General features: G+C 57.0%; 7 protein-coding genes across 7 annotated transcripts; 2 read left to right on the plus strand and 5 right to left on the minus strand.

Annotated features, from left to right (window-relative positions):
- Window positions 1-185: 185 nt before the first annotated feature.
- Window positions 186-1,877, plus strand: LTHEOB_2366 (F-box domain cyclin-containing protein; the record flags this gene model as incomplete). The annotated part of the gene is made up of 2 exons (XM_035511170.1): window positions 186-897; window positions 964-1,877. 2 exons carry the CDS (start codon window positions 186-188, stop codon window positions 1,875-1,877), a joined length of 1,626 nt encoding a protein of 541 aa, XP_035364075.1.
- A 60-nt stretch (window positions 1,878-1,937) lies between these two features.
- LTHEOB_2367 (MFS transporter) lies at window positions 1,938-3,840 on the minus strand (the record flags this gene model as incomplete). The annotated part of the gene is made up of 6 exons (XM_035511171.1): window positions 1,938-2,197; window positions 2,286-2,444; window positions 2,717-3,026; window positions 3,077-3,142; window positions 3,510-3,608; window positions 3,664-3,840. 6 exons carry the CDS (start codon window positions 3,838-3,840, stop codon window positions 1,938-1,940), a joined length of 1,071 nt encoding a protein of 356 aa, XP_035364076.1.
- Window positions 3,841-5,608: 1,768 nt separating this feature from the next.
- LTHEOB_2368 (Protein kinase domain-containing protein) lies at window positions 5,609-7,578 on the plus strand (the record flags this gene model as incomplete). Its single annotated transcript, XM_035511172.1, has 2 exons — window positions 5,609-5,676; window positions 5,724-7,578. The coding sequence occupies 2 exons, from the start codon at window positions 5,609-5,611 to the stop codon at window positions 7,576-7,578; spliced, it is 1,923 nt and encodes a 640-aa protein (XP_035364077.1).
- Window positions 7,579-9,593: 2,015 nt separating this feature from the next.
- Window positions 9,594-11,720, minus strand: LTHEOB_2369 (MFS multidrug transporter; the record flags this gene model as incomplete). The annotated part of the gene is made up of 4 exons (XM_035511173.1): window positions 9,594-10,377; window positions 10,484-10,754; window positions 10,813-11,198; window positions 11,338-11,720. The coding sequence occupies 4 exons, from the start codon at window positions 11,718-11,720 to the stop codon at window positions 9,594-9,596; spliced, it is 1,824 nt and encodes a 607-aa protein (XP_035364078.1).
- A 1,499-nt stretch (window positions 11,721-13,219) lies between these two features.
- Window positions 13,220-15,108, minus strand: LTHEOB_2370 (Isocitrate lyase/phosphorylmutase; the record flags this gene model as incomplete). Its single annotated transcript, XM_035511175.1, has 5 exons — window positions 13,220-13,580; window positions 13,634-14,186; window positions 14,243-14,585; window positions 14,643-14,798; window positions 14,878-15,108. 5 exons carry the CDS (start codon window positions 15,106-15,108, stop codon window positions 13,220-13,222), a joined length of 1,644 nt encoding a protein of 547 aa, XP_035364079.1.
- Window positions 15,109-16,472: 1,364 nt separating this feature from the next.
- Window positions 16,473-18,164, minus strand: LTHEOB_2371 (Protein kinase domain-containing protein; the record flags this gene model as incomplete). Its single annotated transcript, XM_035511176.1, has 1 exon — window positions 16,473-18,164. The coding sequence occupies one exon, from the start codon at window positions 18,162-18,164 to the stop codon at window positions 16,473-16,475; it is 1,692 nt and encodes a 563-aa protein (XP_035364080.1).
- A 1,705-nt stretch (window positions 18,165-19,869) lies between these two features.
- Window positions 19,870-22,204, minus strand: LTHEOB_2372 (uncharacterized protein; the record flags this gene model as incomplete). Its single annotated transcript, XM_035511177.1, has 4 exons — window positions 19,870-20,385; window positions 20,439-20,939; window positions 20,991-21,769; window positions 21,832-22,204. 4 exons carry the CDS (start codon window positions 22,202-22,204, stop codon window positions 19,870-19,872), a joined length of 2,169 nt encoding a protein of 722 aa, XP_035364081.1.
- Window positions 22,205-22,455: the final 251 nt, after the last annotated feature.

The following is a 22,455-nucleotide window of genomic DNA, read 5'->3' on the forward strand; positions in this document are numbered from 1 at the left end:
CTGCGAAACCGAACTGTGAAGAAGCGTCGTCCAAGAACTGTAGAGTGGTGATGGATCCGGCCAGGGGTGGCTTGTGGCTTGCGGCTAAGCTGGTTACGGCCTGTTGCCTAGCTCGGTCCTTTTTCGAGATGTTATATAAACAGCGACCTCCCGCATACACATTTCATTTGTCCGCACCGCTCAACATGGATCAATTACCTCCCGAGATTGTGGCCTTGGTCGTATCCTTCCTGGACGAGGGGAATGTCGGCGCTTACGCAACAGTCTCTCGCCAATGGCAAGTCGCCATCGAGAACGTCACTTTCCGCAGACTCCGCGTGCAGAGCAGCGAACTCGCCTTGTTCTCCGAAAGACTGGCACATCCGCGTCGCAGAGCCACACTAGGCGAGATCGCCTACGAGGTCATCCTGCCCGCCTATTCGGTGGACCGGTGCGCCAAGTTCGAGCGGAGGCGGGAGCGCGAAGTCAACAACGCCGCGTTCAACAAAGCAATCACCGAACTTTTCGCACTGCTGAAGAGCTGGGAAGAGGAGGACGGAGGAAGAAGCGGACAACACCACGCCGTCCGGCCGGGAGGAGGCTGCCGAGGAATCTCACTGCATCTGGGCGCCTACGCTCTGACGGATGTAGCGACGCCGCGGCCGCTCGATTGGTACCGGGATCTCGGCGAGCACCGGTACGAGAAGTCGGTTCTGGGATGGGTGGACCTGGAGAACGTGCCTGAGGTCCGCCGGATCACCGAGTTGCACACGCCGGGATCCAGCGCCTCCACGAGGCAGTTGAGGGCGGCGTCCGTCGCCCAGATCGCGTCGAAGCTGCCGAATTTGGCGAAGGTGTGGTGGAGTCTGAATGATTGTGCGTTCTCCGAAGATGAGATCCGGCACAAGTATCGAAAAGGTGTGTGGAATTCCACGAAGTCCCCAGGGTGAGTAACTGGCAGCTGAGAAAAGACCTACAACGCAGATTTCGCCGACGCGCTTTTGACAATCGACAATCAACATTTGACGGACTTCAGCTTGTTCCTTCATCTGGAAGATCCGCAAAACGATGGTTTCCAGATGCCTAGTGGTACCAATCCGGCTGACCCAGGTGTCGATGAGCTGAGCATAGCTCTCCATACCTTGCTGTCCACCTCTCCCAAACTTCTCAATTTCAAGCTCTTCATGACTCTTTCGCCTAGCATTTTCGGTCCCGATTCTGTGTCCTCCTCCTCATCATCATCAAATGGCCCCTCTTCCCAGGGAGTCAGATGGCCGCAACTTCGCAAAGCGGAGATCCAGATGGGCCGGACGACCGCCGCCGGCACGTGGCTATACAAAACCCCGCCTCTGACAGACGCGGACCAAGCTGCCTGGGTCGACCGCGAACTCGACAGCGACTACTCAATGTCATCGTACATGACGTCTTGGTCTTCCGAGGAGGACGTCGATCCGGACGACTCGGACTGGGCCGAGACGTATCACCCATGGCACGACGGCCTCATAACCGGCCAGCGCCCGCGCCGGTACTTCAGGTGTCAGGTAGATACGACGGTGCTCGAGCCATTCATATTGGCTGCGTCGAGGATGGTGATGGAGGCGAAAAAGGGGGAGGCCGGGATGGCGGAAAGAAACGTGCCGAGGCTGGAGGCGTTGGAGATTCAAGTGGGTGAAGATGCGGGTGGTTGGGATTCCGATAGAGAGAAACAGATATATTGGGCGTGCTTTGATGGACGGGTCGAGGATGGGGGCAAGAGGAAGGTGGAGGTGGTTACGGTACCTGGTAATTCCGCAGAGCCTCCGTCGTGGAATCCGTCCAAGCAGTTGAGGGAACTGTGGGAGGATTGGGTGGGAGAGGATGGGAAATTGGACATTCGTCTTTCTGAGGATTATTATTGAAGGGGGTTCACTATAATAGTAATGACTGGAGTGAGACAGCTTTTCTTCCCCGTATCTCCCTTAGTAAACATATCTGAAGTTTGTATTCCTGAAGTCTGTCTGTTCCTCGGCCTCTGTGCTCAGACGAGGATCTTCAAGAGCTGCTATCGGTGGGCCGTGGACGCGGTCCCGCCTCCGGTTCTCGAAGATGCACACGACCGCGTAAAGCATACCGGTAGCTACCATGATGGCGAAACAGCACATCATAGCGTTGATGCCCAAAGAATAGTGTGGGCTCTGGCTCTCAAGGAAGAATTGTGGACCGACGATGTTGCCGATGGCTGAGGACAGTATGTCAGTTCTTTCCCAAGTGATTGACAGGAATGGAAGATGATGGATTTTTAGAAAGAGAAGAAATCTCTTGTTTACCGTAGAATGCAGCTACAGAGACGGAGCAAAAGCTTTTCTTGGTTTCACCTGCGGTGTTGGATGTCTGAAGACTCAGCATCAGGACGAATGGCGTGTGCCAGAAACCCGTCAGGTACAAGCCTGCGAGGGGGAGCAAGCTCTGTGTTTCGATGTCGGCCACTGGGGGAGGCAATAGATGTTAGAATGTCAGATATGACCGTTTGTCTTTCTATTCCGAGCTGGGATCTGCCTACCATGGATCATCACTGTACCTGCCAAGGCTGGTAGCGTTGCAAGCACCCATAGTAAGCATCGAATGTTAGGGATGAAAAAGGCCAAAGCTGTGCAAGAGACTTGGGCAACAAGTGCGACGGCTGCATGCGGCGCTACCATCAGGTTCGCCTTGGACGGCGGGAAACCGAAGCCGGCGATGATGATTGGGATAAACTGACAAGGTAAGCAAATTCCTATTGACAGAAGATTGAAAGAAGTCACATTTGTTATTCCAGCGTTGGCGATAGACTGGGCGATGCAGAAGACTACGATGCACCAGTACTTCGAGTCACGCACTGCTTCGAGGATCTGTGCCGTCTTCCACCCCCTGCGCGTCTTCGCCTCGGTTTGGTTCTCAGCAGTGCGGATGACGGCAGCTTTCTTCTCTTCTGAGGAGAAGAACCATGCCTTCTCAGGGCGGTCGGGCAGAGAGAAGAAGACGAGGATTCCGTAGCCCATGGTAAAGGCGCCATAAATAAGGAAGATGTACTGTATCCCTTATTATCAACCGATTGTCAATTACTCCGGATCTACTATACCTTCCATGTTTCGAGGGTACCATTGATTTTACCAATGGCATGACTCATGACGCCGCTGAGGAGACCCTGGAGCGGTCAATAGAGAAGCATCGGCACAAGTTGAGGATTAGACCGACTGCGAATGTATTGAACCACAGCGCTGTGCGAAGCGGTTGCTCCTTCCTCCGCCACCACATGGAATTCATCATCATCAATGCTGGAAGAAAGCCGGCTTCGAAAACACCCAGAAAGAAGCGGACAGTTGCGATGCCAGCAAAATTGTGGCAGGTGGCCATGATGCAAAGGCACAGGCCCCAGCAAAAAAGACTTAGGCCGACGTACTTCCCAATGGGGACGTTTGGCAGCAGCCAAAGTGTCGGAAATTCGGCAGCAAGCTGTTCAAGGGAAAAGGTTGTCAACATGAGAAAGAAGCGATAGATGCGATGTTTCTTACGTGTCCAAAGTAGAAAATGCTCCCCAGCCAGCTATACTCTTGGCCCTTTAGGTTGGTGTCCGTCTTAAATCCCCAAACGGCGGCGAAGGCTATGCTACTCTGAAGTTCATGGTCAGCTGTCGCTTCAGGTCCTAGATGGTTGATCTCGACGAACCTTGTCCAGGGAAGCGAGTGTAGTCGTCAGAGTCATCAAAGGCAGTACAATCAGATCTGTCTTCAGCAGAATTGTCCTATTCTGAGCAGCGCTCACTCTTCCAATCGAATCGGCATTGTCAACAGCAGCAATGCCTTGATCGGCAATGGACTTCTCTTGATTTTGTACATCGGTCATGACAGCAGGTAGAAAGGTGAAGGTAATTTGAATCAGGCACAGCAAGAGAATAGAGGAAAGTGGTGCATATACATTACCACGATTTCCCTTGCACGACCACACCGAAAGCTTGATGACGTAGCCTTGATGCACCTAGAGATGTATTCGATCACGAAGACGACTCGCCACGGCGCGGTGCTACGCATTCTCCAGCGCTGGAACCGGACGAATGAAGTCAGCTCAATATCATTTCTTGTGATGGCTAGAGTATGCAAGATGGGCGACGACGTCACTAGTGAGCTCGAGCCATGCACCAGTTGCATTGACTCAAGGGTCTGAGCGACGCCAAAACGAAAAGCAGCTGTTTTGGGTGCAGAGTGAGGCTTGTTTCACGATTGCCGTGAAGACAGGGGCAATGTTCGGGAATTGACGATTGGATGCGAAGAAACCGAGGCGGGAGCTAAGACTGCCGGTGGTAATTGCGCACTAGAGCAAACGGCTACACTAGCTAGAAGATAGGGCAGCGCAGGGTATAATTAGATCAGCGTCGCAGGGCAAGCGAACAAATCAAAGAGGCAGCGCTGGAAGCAAAAGGGAAGGAGAGAATGGGTGGCGCGGAGAGACAGCGAAAGCGAGAAGATAACCAACGGTGAGGGAGGTGAAGATAGCACAGGGTCCACAGTTCCCTTGTGACCCGCCGCTTCCCCCGCAGTGGGAGCGCACAGGCCGCGTTTTCAATAGAGCAACGACTCGCTATGGCTCCGTTTCGGGGGGCTGTGTGCTTAAAAGGGAGGCAGTATGGGCGTGAGATCAGCAGTCAGCGCGCAAATTGCGTCGACGACTGTTACGAGAAGCAGAGAGTAAGATCCGGGGCGACCTGGGCGCGGGGCTAGCCTAAGGCGGCAGTCCTGATCAGCGGCAGCGCGGCAGAAAGGCGCACTCCGAGTTTGTTGCGCAACGTCTCACCGGTACATGGCAGCTGGCGGAGCTGTGCGGGCTGGGGCGGGCGGCGGTGCCGCGTGCTGATAAGCCTGCGAGAAGGATCCGGACGCGCGCCCTCAACGCCCTCGGACAATCTCATCTCCTCGCCCGCCAGTGGTGGTACAGTGATGAGGATCAGCCTTCGCCTGCGAAGCATGAATGCGGCCGTCTGCGATCGACGGACAGGCATGCCGTGACTCCAGTGCGCTGCCATGTGGCATCCATGGCCACTGTCAGGGCCCACGCGCGCTTTACCCAGAGCGTGCCCGGCTCGCTTCTTGTCGAGAGAGAGCGGCGTTGAACGGCGCCTTGGCTGACTCTGTCAGCACCTTGGCCGCGGCCCGCTGCCTCGTCTGCGCCGCTCGCCGACGCCCGACCTCCTCGGATGCTGCACTCACTCACTCGACGGGCCTCGGAGCAGCAGACGGCGGCGGCTCGGCAGCACGCGACACAGTGTGATGGCACGGCGCGCGGCGGCTTATCAAGTGCGCCATCAACGGCGGGCAGCTGAGGAGGGCTGGGCTGAGGCTCGCTGGGCTCGGTGGGCCCGGCCTGCAGGCGCCTAAGCCCCGGTCACCCACGCCATCATTGGCACTCGCCCTCCGCCAATTTGCACCCTGTCCGCCAATGACTCCCGGACCTCCGCTGCGCAACACAGCAGATAAACTCCCACCATCCCTGCAGCCCGCCGCCGCCCCCAAGATGACCACCCATCCGCTCGCCCTCCCCCAGCGTGCTCTCCTCGCAATACAGCCATGATCAATTAAATCTGCCCCTTCGCCCGCCGAAGAGTCGACTCCAGGACACAATGGGCTCCAAAAGCGTCACCAATGTCGTCACTCAGAATTCAATCGCCCTCAATGCCTACATCTACGGGTAAGTCCCCTGCCCGCCCTCACACCACTCCCCATTGACCCGCCCAGCTATGCCGGCCACTCGCTGGTCACTCCCCACGCCCCTCTTCAGCAACTGTGGTGGACCCAGGAGCGTATTGATGCCAAAGTGACGGCCGACTTCGTCGCCTCTCGCCTGCGCAAGGAGGAGCGGGACATGCTCAACCAACCGCTGGCTTTCGGCGATGGTCTCACCGACGACACGTATCTGGAATGGATCATGGAGCGTGCCAGGCGGTTGTTTTTGATCTTGTGCGAAGTTGGCGTCCCCGACCAGATCTTCGGAGTAATCGACGACTCATGGGACGACGAGGATCTACCTATTTCCTTGGAGAACGTCGAACGCCTCGCTCTTTCTCGCAAGAAAGACGACCAGCTCAACCGGAGATTTTATCAGACCCAGTTCACTTTCTTGCTGCGCGTGCTTGACCGCCGCACTCACGTAGACTATGGTCCCAACGAAGTCATCCCCATCGAGCACGTCTACAAGCTGCCCCCCGCCGCCGTCCTACAGCACTGGCCACGAATCCACTTTCCTCAAAAACCTGAGAAGGTCTTCGTTCGGAGGCGCATCTCATTCGGCGAGGACGGTGAGCCCGAGAAGGACGACTTTCTAAAGGACGTAGCCGCCGCCCAAGAAATCGACCATCCGCATATTGCTCCCGTGTGGGCTTCCTACACCGCCAAGGGGCATGGCTTTGTTGTCTCTTCCTTCGTCGGACAACACACTCTCAAGACTTTCATCGATCACAGAACACCGCCCCAATACATGAGGTTGCCTCTTTCCGAACGCCGCACTCTTCTCCTCAATTGGATGCACTGTCTGGCCGACGCTGTTGCTACAATGCATGGCCACGACATGACTCACGGTGCCATCCTGCCCTCGAACATTTTGGTCGATGAGCGGAATGACATTGCCTTTAGTGACATCGGCTCATTGTCGTCACTGCAGCGCGACAAAAAGATAACCCCGGAAGAGTTCTACAACTATGCAGCACCCGAAGCCCATGAACAGAGTTTGGCAAATCTTCTTGCTCCCGTCTCCAGCCCGACCAAGAGCAAATCTCGTAGAGCCTCCATGGATAGCAATGCCTCGTCTCATGGATCTCAAGCCAGCACCAAAACAGCGAGAAGGTTGAACCATTTTGCCAACGCCAGTCTATCTGCTTTCGATTTTGGCTTTGCTAAAACACCCTCGAAACCGAATGCCGCACTTGCTTCCAGCCATGTCGCAGACATATTCTCCCTTGGCTGTGTCTTCCTGGATATCTTGACTTTCATGATCAAGAAGAAACCATCCGATTTCGTCAAGCACAGGACCACGAAGCACAAAACGTCTGGAAAGAGCGGCTCGCGCAGTGATTCATCCTTCCACAGCAACATTGACAAACTTCATACCTGGATGGAGCACCTGGAGGCCGCCGCCATGGAGCACGAAGAGATACACTTCCGGGCCGTGAGACCGTTGGTCCGTCTCATCAAAGACATGGTCCAGCCCGTCCCTGAAGCCCGCCCGTCAGCTTTCAGTGTTGCAGGTCGCCTTCGTGATGTCTTGGCCGATCATGCTGCCATGGTAAACCTGCACTGCGAACCTCATGAGCTGGCAGTGGGACGCCTCCACAAAGGACCCATGTCTCCCCGCTCAGATCTGCACGCTATTCCTGAAAATAGCATCGATGATGACGAGTCGGTGGCTGCAGATGACACCTGCACCGTCGCTGATGCGGCCACCCTACGTTATTCCGTCGCAGATTCCATGATCAGCGATACGACCGCCGTCGGTTCGATGCGCGCCTTGAGCATCAGAAAAAAGTCTATCACATCTGTCATTCACGAGATGCCCATGCCATGGGTCAGGAAAAACTCCCGGGATATGACGACGTGAAGCGGCTAGCGAAACAAGGAAGCAACGGAAATGAAACATCCAGTAAACAGTCATCTCGAAGGATGATTTGGCGCCCACAGGAGTCTCGCCACCAAGGTTTCCCTGAAACTGTCAGCCCGGCGCGAAACTTGCAGCAGGATCACATACATCCATCCACTCCACAGGACCATCAGGACATCCATCCTGGACTGCATATGGAGGCCATTCTCGAACTGCAGATGCATCCCTGTAGGACGCCTTGGGCAATTTGAAGTTCGACTTTTCCGTGGAGTTGCCTTGATGCAGATGCAGCATTCCCGGTTGTGTTACATTAATACCCTTCTGTTGCACCCGCTGCATGGCAGAGCGCGCCTATGTCAACCCTCCTCTCGGTTGCCTTTCCGCTTTTCGTCGGATTACGCCAAAGTCTCGATGACGAACCCGGTTGGCTAAAACAAACGTTGATCTGGTCTCACAACGTCGCCCGATGAATACCCAAATTCAACGCATCTTCTAAAATTCAAGGAACCAACATTCCCCTTCTCCGAGGACGCATCTCCACGGTCGCTGAATTCTCAATTTTCTTCACTGCATAACCGACATAATCTGAAACCATGAGCTTCACGAACCGCATGGCACCATTCGTTTTTTGTCAATATCTAATTTCTTCTGATGTCCAAGTGACAGTACAGGTGAACTAGCGAGTGCGCATGAAATGTGAGCGAAAGCAACACGTGTAGAAGGCGAAACCACCGCTCCGCCCCTCCAAATTGCGGCGAAACAAGGCTAGACCCTGCTCCCTTGGTCCGCTTGATATCCCGAGCCAGGGTGCGCGCGCAAAGCGGTTCCGGTCTCCTGGATTTTGGCCCGATCAAACCGCCCGGCGCCGCGCGACAGGGTTCCGGACCCTTTTTTGCTCTGCCGAATGGAGCGGCGGCTTGGGCTGAAGCGAAATGCGCGGATGCTTCCGAGGGAAAGTGCCGTCTCGGCGACGACAGCGGCAGCCACCAAACTATGCAACGGGTTCTTTTGGGCCTTTGCAATTTCTCCCAGCTATCGGCGTCGCGAGTGCCCGACGCAACCACTCACTCATTTTTTTTCTTTTCTTTTTCCCTCCTGGTGGAATTGCGCCAAATGTGTTAGCACTATGATTGGCATATTGGTAATGCAGAGGGGACGGCGCGATATTTGGGGCTTATGAGAGCCGATGGATGCGTTGTAGTACACGATCTTTATTTTTTTTTCCTTCATCACGCGCATTGGATAGCAGTGGATTTATTGGAGTTCATATTCGATACCCCAGGTTTAAATTGTCGTATTTTCATATTACTCTTTCAGAGGGCTTCCCTCATGCCCAGCTCGCATTTCAATTTGCGGGTTTTGGGTGTAGTTAATTTATGAGCCTCGGATTGTTGAATAGTAGACAGTTTTCGACTTCCAAAGCACGGTATTGTTGAAGTGAAGGACATACTGATGATACCTGAGGTACCACGTCGTGTAATCATGAGTATGTAGCCCAGCAATGCACCCTTCCGATCTTGCCCCGCTCTTAGCCTTTGATCATTCATTCAATTCATTACGTTTTCTTTATTTTTCCCCTTCCTATTTACATCAAATCTTCATGAATCCGAGATCCATCTTTTTGTTTTCCCCACCGAAATGACAGACTGTTCGTCTCGTCCTCAAAGAATAAAACAGCCCGATACTCCCTTCTTCCCCAGATTTTCGTGAACCGAGAGACCACTTTTGAGTCGTACGCCAAGTATATACCGGAAAGCCGAAAAAGCGAGAGGCCCTTGATGTCAGTCGCCTGTCGCTCTCTGTTCAAACGACAAGAGGCAGCTGGGTGATGATACCGCGGACAATATTCTCTCGTGTCTTCGGCTGGAAATTCAAGAGGCAAAACGCCGCCCAGTGCTTGCTTTCCCAAGAAGAAGAAGAAGAAAGACCCCACATCGCAAACTTCTTCACCTACCGCACCAAGTAAACGTCAGGCGCGTGGCACTTACCACCACCATCATCAGCAGCAGCAGCACTCAAACCTCCGCCTCTTTAACCCCAAACCCCTCCCCCTTCTCCAAATCCCTCTCTTCATCCTCGGTCTCCCTGCCCTTTTCATTTTCCGCATCGCGCCTCCTCGCCCTTTCCTCAGCGTTCCTCTTCTTCCCCTCCAACCGCGCCCGATCCCTCTCCATCTCACCGATCAACCGGCTCTTCTCCCTAATCCTGCCGCCGTACCGATAAAACACGAACGGGATAGGCACGATGAGCAGCTCGAGGCAGCCGAGCAGGGTGCCGGCCCACTGGGGGCCGAGCTTCGCATACATGGCCGGGCCAGCGAGCGGGAGGCAGCCGCCGATGACGGAGCGCAGGACGCTGTTTCCCGCGATGGCCGAGGCTGCGAAGACGCCGTAGGCGCCGGCGAGGTAGTTTGTGGCGTAGATGAAGACGGCGCAGTTGCCGGCGCCGAAGGGGATGCCCGCGGCGATGGCGGCGACGAAGTGCGTCGGCGGGCGGCACGTCCACGCGAACCACAGCTCGCCCGCGGGGACGAGTAAGGACGCCAGGCACACGACCGCGACGGTTGCTTCGGGGGCTGGCTTGCCTGTTGCTGGGTCCGGCGGGTGCGCGTTGATGATGTAGCGTCGGAGGAGCGGCTCGCTGAAGATGGTCAAAAGCCCGCCGATGCCGATGCCGACGTAGGCGAGGCCGGTGGGGCCGGGGGCCCAGCCGCGCAGGTCGGTGAAGATGATGGGGTAGGCGACGAAGCAGAGGTAGAGGATGGCGTAGACGATGGCGATGTAGAGGTTCCAGAAGATGCTGGCGAGGGTTAGCCAATGGGGGGAATATGGTATGGGAGTTCTGATATAATAGGGAAAAGGCCGGAAAAAAAAAAGAACTTCATCCTCAACCAAACGTGGCTTACCATATGGGCTCGGTCACAGCCATCATGAGCGGCCGTGACAGGTTCGTCTTCAGCAACGGCCAGAACTCAGCCTTGTCATCGTATCGGCACCACCACCGTTGGTTGTTCATCTCCTTCCTCATCTTTGCAGCACGTTTACGGAGGATTGTGGGGGCGTACGTCTCTTTGACGAAGAACATGAGAACGAAGCTGGCGCCGGAGCAACACATTACGACCCAGTTGGTCCAGCGCCAACCGAGGTACTGAAAGACGAAACCGCCCGTTACGGGACCTGAAATCGAGTGTTAGTAGATCCACTGGACTGGATGGTGAAATGTGGCTAGCGTTACCTATCACAGGTCCGTTCATCGGCCCAATACTCCAGATACTAAAAGCCAAGGCGCGGTATTCATCCGTGACAATGTCACCAACTGTGCCTGGTGCATTACTGATCAATGCTGACCCCGCTATAGCACCGAAGAACCTGGTGATTAAGATGGCCTCGAGGTTCTGGGCCAAAGCGCACGGAATGACGAGAATAGTAAACAGGGCCAGGCTGATAAGGTAAATTGGTCGCCTGCCATACATTTCGGAAAGCGGTGCGAGGACAACGGATCCAAGAGCGAGGCCCAGAAGGTACGTAGTAATTCCGAGGACGAGGAGTGTCTTATTAGTGATGCCGAAGGTCTCCATCATACCTGGAATGCCGGCGGAGTACGAAGTGGAATACATTACGCTGTCACAGTCAGCTGTCTGATGGAAAAGGATTTAGTTCGAGATACAGATCACTTGCATACCGCCTGGTAAGGCCATGTGACTTTGATACGAAGAGCAAGGCCTTGGCAACTGACGGGACAGCGAGGCGTATCACTTACACAGAGGTAGTAGAAAAAGACACCATGGCAATTATGGAGGCTCGATACCACATGGGCCACTCTCTAGGATTTTCTGCATCTCCATCCGGATCCCAATCGACCTCGAAAGCCGGGTCAGACGTCGCATTGGTTGCAGTGGAGACGCCTGTTCTCATGCGACTCAGGGCGCCTTCGCTCTTGTTGCTGGCCCTCGAAATGGTAGCTCTCAAGCCCAAGTCGCCGCCAATCTGGGTGATCTGCAGAGACTCGCGACGGCCCGTCGAACCAACCGATGACTCAGAAGAGTCGGACGAGAGTGATGAAGCGCGTTGCGGGATCTCCTCGGCGAGCTCCTTGGACAGACCGGAGTCTGAAGCTATTGATTTTGACCGTTCCCGAGCCATGGTTGTTCCAAAGGTGGACAGCAAGCAAGAAACGAGCTTGCGGAGTGCAGGACTGGGGAAAGGATGGTTTTCTGCGGGGCAGGGATTGAGGAGATTATAAATCGGCCAAGAGATCGGTCCAAGAGAAGCACGCTACTGGGAGGATGGAATGGGCGTTGGGCGGTGATAAGGACTCGGATGCAAGTGCTTAAGACCGTGGCGAAAGAGCGAAAGGCGGGACGGGATCGTCGTCAATCACTGGGGCACAGCGGCATGGTGCATACTACCAGGGAGGCCGTTTGGAAAAATTTAAAAACCCTGGCGGTGACCATTTGACCGGTGGCGTGATGTAGGAGGAAGGAAGCATGCAGAGAGGAGCACGGGAAATAAAGAGGTGGGTGGATTGGGAGGCGTTCTGGGTGGAGAGGGCAGGCCATTGCCGACGAGACGGATACTGACGGTGTGGCTTCGGTCACCGTGTGTGGACTCGGCCCCCCTGCAGCAAATACCTCGCACCATATCTGTGGGACTGAAGTGGGCGACGCGGCCTCTTGTGATGGTCACCAAGTCATGGGTCAGCAGGCGGAGTTCGCTGCGAGTTGCCCTTGGTCACCGCGGGTGATTTCCGCGCGAGTGGGCGAATAGAGCGAGGCTAAGCCTTTGCTGCAGAAGAGGGTGGATGTGGCGTCGGCATGATCATCACATTGCCGGTGGGTGGACCAGTGGGGGCAGCAAACGAGCGAGGTCGGCGTCTCTGGGGGGGCCTGCATCTTGGTGCGAATCCGGGGCGCGAGATCCAGGCAACGTCCTGCTGCGGAGAGGCGGAGGGCAGCTCCCTGCGAGCCGATTAGCCGGTGGTGATGGAGAAATGTGTAGCGGGCTTGGCGCTGCGCTATCTGCGATACCGGGTCGCGACCCCGGCCACCACTTTATCAAACGCAAAACCCTTTCGAGAGCCGCATCTTATTCAGAGCCGCCAACCTCGACTACCTACAGCACTCCATCCCGGCGGCCATCCAGCCAGCCCGCAGCTTCTAGGCCCTCCGCGCCGCAGCTCCATTCGTCCGACGCACCAGCTACTAAGCGCTCCACACGCTCCAAGCATGCGGTGAACACGCTGTACTCCCCATCTCTGCAATCTCGACCATTCGCTATCCTAGGCGGCAGTGCTTACTGCTAGCCCACCTGCCTTTTGTGGAGACTGCTATCGTACATGGCCCGCAATGGGCATCTAACGCCCGCTTCCAACCATCCTTTGACTATTTCTTGGCGCTAACCGTTTTAAGTAACTGGTCACGATAAGCGGCAAGCGGATCACGTCATATCCCGTGGTTATGCCAGAATGTCGATCAAGCCATTGGATTCAGACACACGTTATGTTCAGAAAGGTTCATGCTTCATTGACCTCGAATAAAAAAAAATGCGGTATACAAAAACGTACGTTAACTTATCCTTACACCCTCAGCTTTTCCAATAGATCCCTCAGAATGTACGACGCGCTTCATCATCACACAATTTCCTCAATGCTTGAACTGGTCCTCGGTCACACCCTTGCCCATCGCCGCGGTCGAGCTCACGCCGCCGCTCACCATCTTCAGCATGTTGTCGACGTAGTTGGCGCCGCTCCACTTCTGGTGGGTGACGACGTCGACCTTGTTGTCCATCTCGGGCTCCTGGATCAGCTCGCCGTAGGCGGCCATGCCGCGCTTGGCGTAGGCCTTGCTGAAGGTGTCGGCGATGAGGGCCGTCTGGTGCAGACCGGCCAGGGTGATGAACTGCCAGCAGTAGCCGAGGGCCGCCAGCCGCTTGATGTACGTCTCCTGCTCGTCGCGCGGCATGGCCGCCTTCCAGTTGAACGAGGGCGACAGGTTGTACGCGAGCCTGCATCATCGTCAGCATACCAATTCTCCGGGGTCAAGGACGGTTCAACTCACTTCTGCTCCGGCCACACGGCGTGCACGCCGTCGGCGAACTCCTTGGCCTGCTTGTAATCAGGCAGCTTGCTCTCCATCCAGATGAGGTCGGCGTACGGGGCGTAGGCGATGGCGCGGTTGACGGCGCACTGGGTGCCGCCCTGGTAGCGGTAGTAGCCCTCGCGGGTGCGGGCGGCGTCCCAGTCGAAGAAGATGTCGACGCCGGTGATGCCCTTGGCGATGGCGCGCTGCTCGAGGAGGCTCTTGCCCTTGCTCTGGCGCGTGAACTCGGAGATCAGCTCCTTCTTGTTGACGTGCACGCCGGCGTTGATGGTGTCGGCCACGGCCTGGTGGAAGAGCTTGAGTCCGGCCTGCGCAGTCCACTGGTCCTCAATGGCCTGCAGCTGGTCGCCCGACTTGCCCGCCTCCTCGGCCGCCCGCATCAGGTCGCCGAGCGGCTGCAGCGCCGGGTTGGTGCAGCCGAGGATGAAGCCGTGGTCGCGCGGGTCGATGGTCGACGTGATGAGCGTGGCCGCTTCCGAGTCGGTACGCGCGATGGCGAGAAGGTCGGAGCCTGGGATCAATTGTAAGTCTTCGTTTACCACCAAGGAGGAAGAATATTCCACCCACCCATGATGTCAGCCTGCGCGCGGATAGCGACCAGACGGTTGATGTGCTCGCTGATGGGCACCAGCACCTTGCCAGCCATGTGGCCGCACTTCTTCGTGCCGGGAGCCTGGTCCTCGATGTGGATGCCGGCAGCGCCCTTCTCGATGAACATCTTGGTCAGCTTCATGATGGCCGTCAGACCACCATGGCCGGTATCCGCATCGGCAATGATGGGGCGCAGGTAGTCGATGTTGGGCAATTGGCTGCGCTTCTCCTTGGGCGCCGAGAGACGCTCCTCGCGCTGTTTCCGGTCATGGAAGAGCTGTGCGAACCAGAGGTGCTGGACCTTGTTGGGGACGGTCGTCTAGCCGAGCGTTAGCCCACTGCCAATTGGTATAGTTGTGTATTGCTGCTAACGTACCATGGGGTAGTCAGCAAGATCGGGGCCGGGCTCGTCCGACGACGAGGCCGTCGACGAGCACTGCCAGCCGGAGACGTAGACGGTGTCAATGTACTTGGCCATCTGCGTGACCATGACGGGGTCCAAGCAGCCATAGGTGAAGCTAGCGTCCTTGTTCTGTGGGGTTGTCAGTCACGTCGCCATTGACTTTTTTAGTGGGGCCGGCATGTGAAAGCCTGGGGTTCCTCCCGCGTACCTTGAACCTGCCCTCGACCGTCCTCCACAGCTTCTTGGACTGCGCGTTGCCCGGGTACTGGATCTTGAGGTTGCCGCGCTTGGTGGCAATCTGGTCGGCCGTGAAGGGGCGCTTGGTGTACCTCCACCGCGAGTCGGACCACCATTGCTGGATGTCCCTGACCTCCTGCTGGAACGCCTGCTCCTCCGCGTCGAGGGAGGGCATCTGGGGTAGCATGGTGCTGTTCGCCATGATGTCAAGCTGTATGAAGGGGAATGGAGGAAGAGGAGGAGTAGAGAGGGTCTGGAGGGAGGATTGCAGCACACGGCAGGTATGACTTCACGGCAGGAGGGCGGGGGGCTAAGCTGTCATATAAACGTCTTGGAAGCTCTGCGCTGCGCAGAGGAGGCCGAGCCATGAGCCATAACTGGCCCTGCTTCGGGTAGGGTCGGGTGAGAGGACTAAGAGAGCTGTGAACCATTGGACCGAGGCGGCATCTGGGGGAGCTCGCTCGATCGAGTAATGCGTGGTGCTTGGGGCAAGCAGGCGCCTTTGGCCCGAGGCCTAGGCGGGCGGATCCCTGCATGGCATGTGGAGAGCGTGGTCTGGGGGCGGTGCCGCGGGTGAGCTGAAGAACGACGCATGACGTTGTTGCTGCTTCGTCGCCGGCTTCGACAAACATGTGAAAGGACGGCGCTCCAGCTCCTCTAAAAGCCTCGCAGCCCGCCCAGCAGTCGCCGCGAGGAGCAGGCCGTCACAGGCGCACCCTCTGCGGCCCTCGCACCCCCTGCGCCGCCACGTGTCGCCGCTGGTCGCGAGCTGGTGGCGAAGTGACAATTGCTCGCAGCGCTCCAGCGGAAACTAACACCTCGGCTATCCGGAGCCCCGTCGATGCGCTAAGCCGAGTCCGGCGCCTCATACCCAGCTGTTCAACCGATCCAAAAAGACGAAGCTCTCAATTGACTCATACCTCTCCGTCGATGCTTGCGTGCTGTCGCAACAGTCACAGGTACAACTTCACCCGAATGCTGCGGGGAGGAAATCGTGTGTACCTGCAGAATGCTGTCAGCCAAAGACGCCCCGCCAGATGCATGCACGCGCCCTGCCGCTTTCCAATTGTGTCGACCACCCTTCCCAGCTATGCGGTCGACGATAGATTCGGAATAAGAAAATGCCTATTACGGGAAATGATGCGTCTCGAACTAACAGTCTATAGTATATCTCCATGGCAAGATTATTACAAGGTACTCTGGGTCTCAACAAGCGCTCTCTCTCTCCTTCTATGTCATTATCAAGAATTCATTGGCAAAAGCGAATGAAATCGGGGTATCTCCTCTCCAGTCTTTCCAGTCATGTCCAATTTCCAGACCCCGTCTATTGCCAATCCATCCCCACAATCCCGGAGCCTCTCCTGAAGCCCCACAGCTAACTCCGCAGATGTAAGAAGGATAAAAAAAAGAGAAGGAAAAACCAAAAAGGTCGAATAGAATGGTGCAAATTCACAACACCAGGGCCCAACATACCGCAATCGTCGTCGCCGCCGCCTTCGAAGAAAACAATTTCCTCCCTCAAGTCGCTCACTCCTCTTTCCATCATCATCATCATCAACATCATCTTCAAACCAATCCCTCCAATTCCCTCCTCCACTCCTTCGCTCCAGCCCTCATCTCCGCCTTCTTCACCAAGCCCCTTCTCATCCACCTCTCCCAGTCCCACGCCTCGTCTTCTCTCCTCCACCTCTTGCCCACCTCACCCTTCACCCGCGCGAACCTCGCCCTCGGCACTTCCCGCGCGAACCCCACCGCGTCTCCGCACTTGACCATCTCCCTCTTCCTGAACGCGTTGCCGCCCGCCAGCGCCTCGAACGGGCTCTCGCCGACGACGACGCATAGCAGCGTGACGCCGAGCGCGTACACGTCCGTCGCGGGTGACGGCGGCGCCGGGGCCGGGTGGAGCCGGCACAGCTCGGGCGCGAGGAAGTCCCAGGTGCCGCCGGCGAGGTGGGGAGGCGGGGCGGTAGCCGTCGTTGGTGGTGATGAGGGCGGCGAAGTCGTGTTACTCGGGTCATTCGCCGACGAAGGGGAAGGAAAAGGGCGGATGGGGATGGCGGCGCTGAAGTCGGTGTACAGTGGCTCGAAGTCGATGGTCCGGACGTCTTCCTCCAATATTTCTCCTTTTCCCTCCTCCTCGTCACTACTACTACACCTACTGCTGTTGCCCCGACGGACCAACAACGACGGCCTCCCCGCCTCCTCCATCAACGACGACGGCGGCGCCGTCGCCAGCCTGGCCGCCGCCCCGCGCAACCGCCGCCTGATCATGGCCTCGGCCACGCCCTCCCTCGCCGGCCGCAGCAGGATGTTGGACGGCTTGACGTCCGCATGCACCACGCCCGCGTCCTCGTGCAGCCACTGCAGCCCCGTCAGCAGCCGCGCCGCCAGCCGCGGGAACAGGCTCGCGACGAGCCGCGCGCGCGCCGCCTCGCCGTCGGCGCCGCCGCCAAACGACGCCAGGTCGCCGCGGATCAGGTCCTCGAGCGTCAGCGGCAGCGCTTGCATCAGGAGTCCGCCGCTGCGTGGGTCCAGGCCGAGGAAGGGGACCATGAAGTCTGTCGGCGACGGCTTCTGATCGTCGCCATTGGTCGTCTTGGTGGTGGAAGAGAAGATGTGCGTGAGCATGCGTGCCTCGGAGCGGATCACGCTGAATGCGGCGCGGTCAGCTGGCGCCTTGATCGCCCATATCGCCGATGGAGCGGGAGGGGGAGGAGGGGAAGACAAAGGACGGTGCCCCCCGCTAGTGGCAGTGAGTTCGGAGGTTACGCCGGCTTGAGTGGCGGTGGAGGCGGCGGTGCTGCTGGAGAATTGCGTCATGTACGAATCCGTAGATGAGTTGGATTGGCCGCGCCGCCTGACGGGCGTTGCCGGAGGTGTTTCTGGTGACGTTGGTGATGCTGATGCGATGTACTGTTGTGCATAGGCAATTGGTGACTGCATTCCCCCAGTCCGCGGCGTGGCCAGGTAGACGGAGCTCCAGAGTCCTGTGCCAATGGGGGCCTCGTGCATGATTGCATAGGGTGTTGAGTTTTCCCAGACTCCGTCCGGAGAGGTGTATAGATAGGATGAAGGAGAGGACATGGCGGATTTGGGATTGTTGCCAATAGTCATGGTGGTATTTATGGTCTGTAGTGCATTGTGTTTGGCGCATGACGCGGTGTGGCTGCTCCGGATTGGCAGAGTGGTGAAGCGGGGGCTGGTGGGTGTGGCCGGCGGAGTCATGGTGGAGTCGCCGCCATTATTGGAGAGCGCCATTTTCTGTCGCGGCGAAGATCGTAAAAAGCAGGTTTGATGGTGGTGGGTAACAATGGGATGTCCAGAGGGCGGCCGGAGGTTACAGGCTATGTATGCGACAGGAATGGAAAGCACTCGGATCCATGATGATATGAGCGGCTGAAGACGGTGGTACTAGTACCGTCAGGCGGGAAGGGTGAGGTGAGGCCACGGAAAAGCTCCCTTCGCAGCGGATGGAATGCGAAAGCTAAATTTCCCCTATGTCACTTGTCAAACCCTGCTGCGAGAGGAAAAATTTGAGGTCGCGCCAAAATCCCGGGGAAACATGCAGATTACCCACCTTGACCTTGCGTTGCTGGAGAGCGGCCGTGGTCGTGCAGCTAACCTATATAGCCATGACGGAGGGGCGCAGGAGCAGCAGTGGTTCACACGTCAGACGACATTAGAGCAGAACCAACGATGCCTGACAGGAGAGGGAGGGAGAGGACCTGCTCACGGAAATTTCGGGGCGAGATACGCCAGATAAACGGCGCCCTCGCTATCGCTGGTATCGGCTCGCGCCCACGATCGCGCTGTAGAGATGGCAAAAGCCCTGCGCGCGAAGATCCGCGGGCGCGCAGGGCCAGAGCCAGCCACACGTGCCGCCGTTCTCGTCTTCTCAGCCCTTGCGGTTGCGCGCCAGTCGACCAACGCGTGGCCGCCGCCATTGGCTGCCATTGCACCGCCTGCTACACACAACCACGCACTGCCATCGTCTCCGCCCTCCCCCGCATCGCCGTCCATCCCGATCGCATCGCTGATGCACGCGCGCGAGAGTCAGCAGCCCGCCGCGACCTCCGGCTTCTGGGCCCTGTTCCCGAACGAGTCGCGGAGATTTGGAGAAAAAAGCCTTTAATGACGTCCATCGTGACTTTCTTGGCACGCGGCGCCCCCATTCGGCATGACAGGTCCACAGTCGAGATGTGATTGGCATGGCCCCGTCGGCCGGCCCTGCAAGAGCCCGCGCCTTCAGCTCTCCACTATCCGTCCCGTCCCCACCCACTGGCGCCCAAGCCGCATGCAGGTACAGCTAGTGCTGTCACTATCACGATAAGTCATCAGCGGAACCTGCGGCATGGGAGAGAAGGCTTTGTATTATTTGATATTGAGCCGACTTTGAGCCTACTGCTTTGCGTTTTATCCAATACAAAGCGCCGGTTTACCCTGCGATGAAAAAGCCCCCCTAAGTTGGCCGCCTCCTGACGGATGGCGGCTTGTAGAATGCCCTAAGTAACCCAAGTAGACTCGTGCCAGTGCCCGTGTGGGCAAGAGTAGAAGAGAGAGGTGAAAATGTATGTTCGTAGTAGAGGTTATGCGCAGCAGCAACGAGAATCAGAGCCTGGGCTGGGTATTCCAGGGCGTGACAAAAATCGAAGAAGAAAGGCCGCCACTCGCGCGTACGCGGTGACCCTTTTTGGAAAAATAAAACGACGAGCAAGGAAATGGTGAGGCAGTGACACACAAAGCAAGGAAAACCTGAAAGGAAGAAACACCGCCTAAATGCGTGGTGATATCGCGTTTGTACAAAACAGTAAAAGCAGTCCGTTAAAAGAAAACCTCCACGCTTGAATTATCGTCATCCATCATCATACTCGTCAGCTTGGGTCGCGATTAAAGGGCGGGCTCTTTCTCATGCCCCCCACACTCCCCGCTTCCCGCTGCGCGAGTCGATGATTCGATCTTCACTTTAATGGTCGTATCCGGCACCGCGCTGCCATGGGCTGGCGTTGTTCTGTGCCCTGAACCGGTCGCTACCCATGGTGCCCGTGCGGGCCGGCGCGTTCGGCGATGCGTACGACGGCGGCGGGCCGGTCCTGTTGTCTCCTCCGTTGGCGGGGAACATCGGTACCGATGGGTCCACAGGGCTGCGCGGAGCACCGTAGTAACCCGCCTCAGCGCCCTTCGGCTGCGAGTGCGAACCAGACGAAAACGACTCCTCATCATCGTCGATGCCAGTGCGCTTGTACGGTCCCGTCTTTCCTTCACCGCGCGCAGTCGCTCCCAAGGCGTCAAGCTCCGTCGTCAGTTGCGTTTGAGACTTGATGAACGAGCCCCTGTCGTCGCGCATGGGCTGGTAACGGGTGTCGGGGTTCTTAGAGGTAAGCGCGAGATACGAGGACCCGAGGACCATGATGAGGAGAACGAGTGCGAATACGGCGTTGTAAACGAAAAAGATCACACCCATGACACCAGTAACGAGACCCTGGTTTTAAATTAGCGCTTTGACCTTTCAGGGATTGATCGCATGATGCTTACCGGCTGGTTGAAAATGCTCGTGAAAACCAGCAGGAAAATAGAACTGATGAAGTTGATGGCCGAAATGGCAATGTTGAACGCGTTGGTCTTCTTGTCCATGTACGGGCGCAGAATGCTGACGGCAATGAGCATACCGGCCTCAAGGAGGACCAGTGCGACCGCCTGGGTAGTTCCGCTTCCCTGTCCCAGGGCAATGAACATTCCCTTGACCAGAGTGAAAGCCAGGACAGGCACGATGAAGTAGTAAGCCGTGGCCTTGAACTGGACGTAGAGGAAGCCCCATTTGTTGAGCGACACCGGATCCGAGTACAGAATGTAGGCTGGGTTCTTGTGCATCTGGATCGATCTTTGCGCGATGCGAATGACCTTGGAGGACGCCCATCCGAGAATGCAAACCATGGTGACGATCGTGAAAATGGCGAGAACGATTTCCGCAGCCGAATCCTTGACCGTCAGTTCCCAGAAGCAGAGCACAACCATTTGCGGGAAACCAATCAGAACCTATTGCGACATTAGCGAGCCATTCAGCGCAAAGGCAAACGCTGCACTTACGATACGGAAAAGAATTCCCTTCAGGACAGTCAACCATCCATTCCTGAACTCCTGGAACTTCGTGCCAGACATCTTTCCATTCTTGGCCAGAAGTTCGAGGATTCCCTTGAAGATGGTGACTCCCAGGACGACGAGGATGACGAAGATGACGAAGAAAGCATATCCAGTGAGGAAGATGTTGGTCAGCTCGATGTTGGCGCGGAAACCCACTCTCTCGATACCGTGGACCGTGACAGTGCTAGTAGTCTCGGCCTGGTTGACCTCGTTGTTGCTCCTCGCCTGCAGAGTACGCTTGGCAAGGCGCTTGACAACATCAAGCGATCGCTTCTGCACGTCGACCGAAGTGGTTGCCAGGCTAGAAAGCACGGTCGAGGGAGTTCCGCCAGTTGCACGCTGATACCAGGTCGCCATATCTTGCAGGAAGCTAACGTGGATAATACCCATGCTCCATTGGAAGTTCTGAGTCCACGATGCGACAATAGGGGGAAGCTCGACGGCGGTCATGCCAATGTAAGCTTGGGCCTGGAAATAGCCGAAAAGAGAGAGCGCGTTGGAAGCGACATGGGCGGCAGTGTTGGAGTGACCAAGTCCGGACGTGATAGCAGAGGCCGCGAGACCAGAACCAGCAATGACCGCAGTGGCCCATCCAACACCCTTCTGGTAGACGGTCTTTCCGTTGGACAGCTCGGCCTCAACGCAGGCAAGCGGAACGCCGGTATCAGTATCGTTGATGTAAATCTGGACCTTGCCGTCGAGATCTGGAACCGTGTAGGCGATGTCTGAGAAGTGTCAGCACTCTATTACGTGTCTCGGACACGCGGCACAGTTCGGTGCAACTTACTTGGAACGTTCTCGATGGCGTCGGCCTCAAGAGGAAGGTTCGACTTGATGTTGATCTGGCCGGTGTTCATCGGGCAGAGACCCTTCAAATCGGCGCTGTCGCACGGGTCTAGGGTCTTCTGCAACGCGCGGAAGCCATAGGCGAAGACCTCCAGGTCGGCAGTGACATTTCCAGAGATATCCGAAACTCCCACGATGTTGAAAGACAGCGTCTTGTTGTCGGGGGTGAAGACGACGTTGAAGAGGGTTGCCGAGAAGCTGGAGTTGGCCATGCACGGGTTCAGAGACTTGGACTCAATGAGACGCTCGGCCGAGGCGGTGGGCAGCAGCGCAGCCAGCGCGGACAGCGCGCCGGCGAACAGTGAGGATCGCATGTTGCGGAGAACGAGTCGCGGGATCAAGCGGGTGGTCGCGAGGGAGCAGAGGCGGTGGTGCGCCGCCTCCTAGAGCCGGTACTCGGGCGAGTACAATCAAAGCGGATGCGCCAAACCAGCAGCGGTCGATCCGGAGAATGCGGGCGGGCGTGGGTGGTTTGGGGGCAGCGAGAGATGGGTCGGGGGAAGCAGGTGGAGTGTTGAACGAGCGGTGGCTGGGCGGTTGGCGGGCGGCTTGCGTGGAATGCGCG

Source organism: Lasiodiplodia theobromae (assembly GCF_012971845.1).
Source record: "Lasiodiplodia theobromae strain AM2As chromosome Unknown scaffold_6, whole genome shotgun sequence".
NCBI classification, from domain to species: Eukaryota; Fungi; Ascomycota; class Dothideomycetes; order Botryosphaeriales; family Botryosphaeriaceae; genus Lasiodiplodia; species Lasiodiplodia theobromae.